Source organism: Mizuhopecten yessoensis, unplaced genomic scaffold (assembly GCF_002113885.1).
Source record: "Mizuhopecten yessoensis strain PY_sf001 unplaced genomic scaffold, ASM211388v2 scaffold897, whole genome shotgun sequence".
Classification (NCBI taxonomy): domain Eukaryota; kingdom Metazoa; phylum Mollusca; class Bivalvia; order Pectinida; family Pectinidae; genus Mizuhopecten; species Mizuhopecten yessoensis.
This window is the reverse complement of record NW_018403776.1, coordinates 533,879-540,472: the sequence shown is the minus strand read 5'-3', so window position 1 is coordinate 540,472 and position 6,594 is coordinate 533,879. Positions and strand designations below refer to the sequence as shown.

The following is a 6,594-nucleotide window of genomic DNA, read 5'->3' as shown; positions in this document are numbered from 1 at the left end:
ACAGTATGTCCTACGGGTGTGTATACCTACAGTATGTCCTACGGGTGTGTATACCTACAGTATGTCCTACAGGTGTGTATACCTACAGTACGTTCTACAGGTGTGTATACCTACAGTATGATACCATTAACCTTCTGTAGGCTTTGCTATGCTTTGGTGTCAAATAGCATCTAATCTCTTGTGTGTGAATTGAAATGGTAATTCCTCAAAGTTGATCTGGTAATTGTTCAGTATGAAGTCCTATATGATCAAATTTTATCAATAAAAAGTTTCTCTTATATTTCAGACTTATATTTCTTCCTTCATACTTCTCACTTGTTAGAGATATCAATAAAACACTGCAAGATGCTGTTTCATATAGATTTAAGGCACTCTTCCTTTCATTATTGCAGCCAATCAGGTCTCAGTTTACATTTTATGGAGATTATTCACCTGGATGTGATGAGCCTCGTGCAAAGGACACAGAAAACTGGCAACAGACATTTGAACAGTTACAGCTAATCCTCAGAGAAGCTGCTAAGTCTGCCGCTGGTGCCGGCAAAATGTCTGCTAGCACTCTCCATGAGTATTTCCAGTCAGGTAAGACTGAATACTGACAAAATTGTCCCCTAGCACTCTCCAGCATCAATTACAAACTGTCACTTAGCAATTTCCAGGATAAAGCACAGATGAAATGTCTCCTAGCTCTCTCTAGGACAAAATGTTCCCCAGCACTCTCAAGTTTTCTTTTAACTAGAAAATGTACTTTTGCTTCAAAATGTGGCAGAGCTTTTATGTCTCACAGACATTGTCTGGTTTATGATTTTTATCTAACATAAAGTTGTTTTTATCAAAATATAAATGTTATAGAAATGACAAATGTTATCCCTCAATAGCTGAAAATAATATTTAGTGAACCCAAATATATGATATATGGTCCAATACATTGAAAGAACTATTTATGGTGAAATATTTATCTAAGATGACCAAATACGGAGATATGATATATAAAGAGGACCAAAATGTGAGCTTATCAATGTTGATAGAATATAGGGTTATCGTTATTCAACATAACAATATACATGTAACTTGATCAAATTAATCAAAATGACCAAATTTGGTAATGTAATTATTTAAGAGAATCATCTTTAGTAGCAGAGTTAGGCTTTATTTCAGTACTATGGTTATGCATAAGCTGAAGTTGGGTATAGTGTATACCTTTGGAAAGTTGAAGATGACAGTATGTCAGGAGAGTTGTGATTTTCTTTTTAAAATATCAGAATTGAGTCCAGGAATTTATTGTCAAGAAGCATACAAATTGAAATTCTTTGGTGAAGAAATGCTTCAATGTCGAGCAAATGGTAATGCAAGTTAGTGTGGTAATTTGGAGTTGAATTTCAGACCATTATATTGTAATTTTGTGATGTTTCAGTGACAGAGACGGAGATAAAATCAGGGATACTTGATGTGTCTGACCAAAGCGGCCACACTATGGTTTACTCACGATCCTTAACTGGGCTTGATAACGAGTCTGTTGCTGACAAAGACGCCAGAAGATATATAGAGATCAAAGACACCAGTGGAAAGGTCTGTAGCTGTATTTTTGAGTTACTTACCTTAGCATTATCAACTGTTTATATAAGGGAAGTAACTATGTCATCTGTAGGTCATATTTTAATCTCACTCCCGTGCTGAAATAAAATTGAACTATTGAGCTGTAGTATAATGTATGTAAGGTGTTAGAAGAGTGATGGCAGGGTATGTTGTCAGTTTCATTGTGTAGTGTTGGTAGATCAAGGTTGTTCTGTAGTAGTGTAACGGGAGGGATGTACTTATGTGTGCACCCGCTCCAAGTACGTGTACTGCCCGGTGCTACCGGATCAACCCAGGTTGGAATTGAGTTGTTTTGCGTGCTATTGGCTAGCAGAAATAATGTATAAATACTTATAAACAATTAACATAAATTTATTAACAGTGACATGGAATACAGAGACTAGGTACACAACATTCGCACAAACACCTACCGCAGCGGTAACAACAAAACGAAAGCGTGGCACTCATCACATGACAGAAACCTTTTGAGACAACCCCTCTACTCACACATACATACCACTATACTCTACAAACCACCCATCAACATTCTAAACTATTTACTACTAACCCACACGGCCTACAGAAAAGATAAGAGAGAGCGAGAGAAGAAATGTGACCGTCGGCTCACAAAATTAATCGTAACAGCGGCAAACTTACTTGGAAGCACCGGGTTATATAATCCAATATCACAATTAACAAGACACCGACCAATCAGACGCTCGGATAGAATGCACCTGACTATTAATAATCTCTAAACCAAAATACTTCCGTTTCATACTCGGAGAAAGCAAGCAAAGTGCTGTCTATCACAGATACGGGACGGAACAGGTGATGAATAACGACACCTAGCTAAACTTTGCATAAAAATAAATACTAAATACTGAGAGGCTATGGTTCAATGACGAGAAGTAAACAAATTTGGAATGATTCGACAGTCATAAAAACCAACCCCATTTCAGTAGTATATAAATCATTTTGTGTTAAGGAGTAGTGATAAAATAAAATTTTCTTCTATTTGCAGCTTGAAGTTGATACTGTGGTTAAAAGTCTACGGGATGAACTTTTGAACAAAATAAAGAAGACACTGAAAGGTACAAATTGTCGTGAGTATGAAGTTCCGTGGATATCAGGAGGTATAGAACCAAACTCAAATGAGGCACACGCACAATACATTGAAAGTTTTTGTCATGACTTTCTGTCTGACATGAAAGTGCAAATAAAGGATGGAATGACAGACTACCTGCCAAAGATCCGTTTTTCTGAATGGTACACTGATTATGTTGAGCTGATCCATCACCTCCAGTTCTGTAACACCAAGTGTGAGACATTCTGTGGACAGACCGATGTTCTGAATGGTGTCCGGTCCTACATTCTAACTGACACGTCACGGAAGCCCCTTGTGCTCCATGCCCCTTCTGGTGCAGGAAAGACATCAGTCATGGCCATGATCATGAAAACTCTGCCATCCTGGTTTAAGAAGCAGAAGCATGTGAAACTGATCCGTTTTCTCGGTACAAGTCCTCTAAGCACCAATATCTATGATGTTTTGTTTGGTGTGTGTGGACAACTCGCTGACCATGCAGAGATCATCATGGAACCAGTCTCCTATAAGAACATGAAGAATTTGTTGGAGTATGTGCCCAGGCTTCTTCGACGGGTTGCTAGTGCCATCAAATCTCCAATTGTCATTCTTCTTGATTCTTTAGACCAGTTGACAGCCAATCATGATGCACATTCGTTGGCATGGTTACCCACCATACTACCATCCAATGTCAAATTAATTCTGTCCACACTGCCAGAAGAACATGGTATTCTTGACACACTGAGAGACATACTCCCAAATGACCAGTGTTACATCGCAGTTCCCCCACTCTCCATGACGACCGGTAAAGAGATAATCAGTAAATACTTAGGTCAGAGGAAGCGAACCGTGACAGACAACCAGCTCAAGCTTCTTATGTCCTATTTCACTCAGGATCCAGGTCCACTTTATCTCAAACTGCTGTTGGATGAGGCAGTCAAGTGGAATTCTTACACTCCCGAACATGAATATGTACTTGCCAATGCAGTCCGAAGTGCTATCTCACAGTTATTCAAAAACTTGGAGACTAAATTTGGGGAGGTGTTTACAAATCATGCCCTCGGTTACATCACTATTGCCATGAATGGTGTGTCTGAAACAGAGATGGAGGACGTACTCTCCTGTGATGACGAAGTTCTCAACAATGTATACCGCTACCATAATCCACCTGTAGAGGGCATAGTTCGCATACCTCCAGTCCTCTGGGCTCGTCTCCGCTACGATCTCAAGGAATATCTTGTGGAGAGGCAGACTCACAACAAATACACACTGAACTGGTACCACAGACAGTTCATAGAGGCTGGACGTGCTATGTACACTCAGGGAAAGGCAGGTCAGAAACTTCACACGAACTTCTCTGAAATCTTCATGTCCCAATCAGTCAAGCGAACCATCGAGCTGGATTGGAGGAAAACAACCATAGAAAATGCTGACCGGCAAATCACACCCCAAGCTATGGTGAGCAAAAACAGGAGAATGTTGTGCTGTCTTCCCTACTATATCAACAATGCTAAAGAGATGATCTCATCAAACCTAGCAAAAGAAAAATGCTTCTGCAACTTTCACTTCCTGAAAGCAAAAGTTGCTGCTTTTCCTTTGACAGCTCTGCAAGAGGACCTCACAGCATTTGTGGATAGAACAGAAGATGAGGAAGTACAGAAGCTCAGATACTTCTTTTCTGTTTGCAAAATAGAGGATCTTGGCAATTCAGAAAAATTTGCTGTCAGCCTACTTGCTAAAATATCATTGACAGAAGGGGAAGCCAACTTGGAGAGATTGCTAGCTGTGGCTTTGGAATATTTACAATCTAAAAACAAACCTTTGCTGATTCCAAAGTATGCCTGTATGGCTCCTGGTACAAACACATCCAGTGCCATGAAGGATTCCATCAGAGGTTGCGAAAAAATCCTATCTGTGGGTGGAGACTCTGTCCTGTTACGATTGTGTGGAAAGGAAACAGATGAGGAGAGCCAAGATCTGCATGCAGTTTACAACACAGTCACAGAGGAGCAGCAACAAGTCAGTCTTCCTGATATATTCAGCAATGGACTGATGGCAAGGTTAGATCGAGCTAGTAAGAAAATCTATTATCTCCACAACAGACAAATCAATACAGTTAACCTTTTCAAGAAAGTCACAATGAACAAGAAGTTATCAGAGGTGTGTCCAGAACTGACTGCTGAGACCAGCCCTGTCATGTCTGCCTTTGACGCAGAATCCTCCTATATGGCCATTCTGTTTGATGATAGCAGTCTCCTGGTGATTGATCTCAGCTCCATGAAGTCGCTGAAACTGATGACCTTATCCGTGGATGCAACTGATATTGTCAACTTGGTGTGTACTGGCTGGGACAGTCCTGCTGTCATTGCCACAGGCAAATGTGAAGACGCTGAGAACGGGAAAGCCATAAAGGGATTTGTACAACTTTTTCAACCCTCGGAAGAAAACAACGATACAATTAAAGAAACTCCTGCTTCTTTCTCAAGTGGCCTGGTATGTTTGGGATCATCAGAGGACTTTCTTATTGGACTGTGTAATACTGAAACCTCATGTACGCTGTTGGCTATAGAGCTAGATGAGCTTGACATGGTGAGTGAGATGTCTCTTTCAGATGTCATGATTCAGATGTCTGTTGCGAAGAAACAACAATTGGCTGCGGTCCTGTCTCAGAAGGGTGTTGTCAGCTTAGTGAACTGGAAAGAAGAGAAAGTCCTCAGTGAGCTGTCTACGAACAATCCTGTGTCCTGTCTGTATGTCAACTGGTCACACAACCTGGCAATGCTTGGTGACTCCCAGGGCCAGATAGTGTTATACAACATACGCAGAAACAACCACTGTGGTACTTTCCCTGCTCACCAAAACAGCATGCAGCGACTGGTGGGTACAGAGGAAAATGTCATTTCCCTTGGCATCAATAAAGACATGAAGATCTGGGCCATATCTGCCCTTACACAGAATATCACACAGCCCCACACAAGCTGTGATACAAGTTCTCACAGTCTGCTGGGTCAGACACAGGTAGCCAGTCTTGATATCACTCTGGACAGTCTAGAACTTGTTACTGCATCACGAGATAATACGGTCAGTGTCTGGTCACTCACAGACATGTCACTAACACGCACTGTTGACATCTCCATCGTAGGGGACAAGATTCAGGTGATATCCAAAGAAAGCTGTGTGGCTTTAGATAGAACTGATAGGAGAGTTAAAATATTCAAATTGAAGAATGGTGATAGTGCTGTTGACTGTGATCTTCCAAAAGGTGCATTGGATTTCACTGTTAGCCAGGACCGTTCACTTATGTGTATCCTCTGCCAAAAGGAGAAAGGACTCATGGTTGATGTCATGGACCTTAAAGTTGGGCAGTCAAAGAAAACCTTTTACTTAAAAGGCGTTCCTGATTATGAAACAATTGACATTTGCCTTAGTGCAAACAGTAGATTTATCTTGTTACGTACAAAAGTGACAGAGGCAGACTTCAAGGAGATAGAGGCATCTTGGAAGAAGCAAGGGTCTTTCCTTCCTCAGCCCCATCCTTATCGTTTCAGCGCCGCTGACCTAACTCAAGCTACAGGAGGGCTTATGCACTGCATGAGGACAATGTCCAAGATCCCTCACCTTGGAGAAGTCATGACTCCCAGCCAAGGGAATATTATGATGCTTACAACCCGTCGTTGGGTATTGTTCTGGGATATTCCAACTGGCAAGTGTGATCAGAAGGTGAGCAAAGTGGAGAAGAAGGGAATGATGTACCGTCCAGACTGGATGGGACAGGATTGTAAAGGAACAACTCTGACCATTACTCAGAGCGTCAATGGAAAGTATGTAGCTCTTGGGTCAGAAGATGGCTACCTCTTTGTCTACCACACTGACTCGGGTCTACCTGTGCAGAATATGGCTCCTTCTTCCAAACACACTGCGACGGTAAGTACAGGAAGTGT

The 6,594-nt window shown here is 41.3% G+C and overlaps 1 protein-coding gene across 2 annotated transcripts in view; it reads left to right on the top strand.

Annotated features, from left to right (window-relative positions):
- Window positions 1-6,594, top strand: part of LOC110453957 (NACHT domain- and WD repeat-containing protein 1-like) — a 39,026-nt gene that overhangs the window by 28,314 nt on the left and 4,118 nt on the right. For both annotated transcript variants that reach the window (XM_021503235.1, XM_021503226.1), the window contains 3 exons: window positions 393-579; window positions 1,412-1,566; window positions 2,594-6,577. In XM_021503235.1, the coding sequence (XP_021358910.1) occupies window positions 393-579; window positions 1,412-1,566; window positions 2,594-6,577 (4,326 nt within the window). The remainder of the gene's footprint in view (window positions 1-392; window positions 580-1,411; window positions 1,567-2,593; window positions 6,578-6,594) is intronic.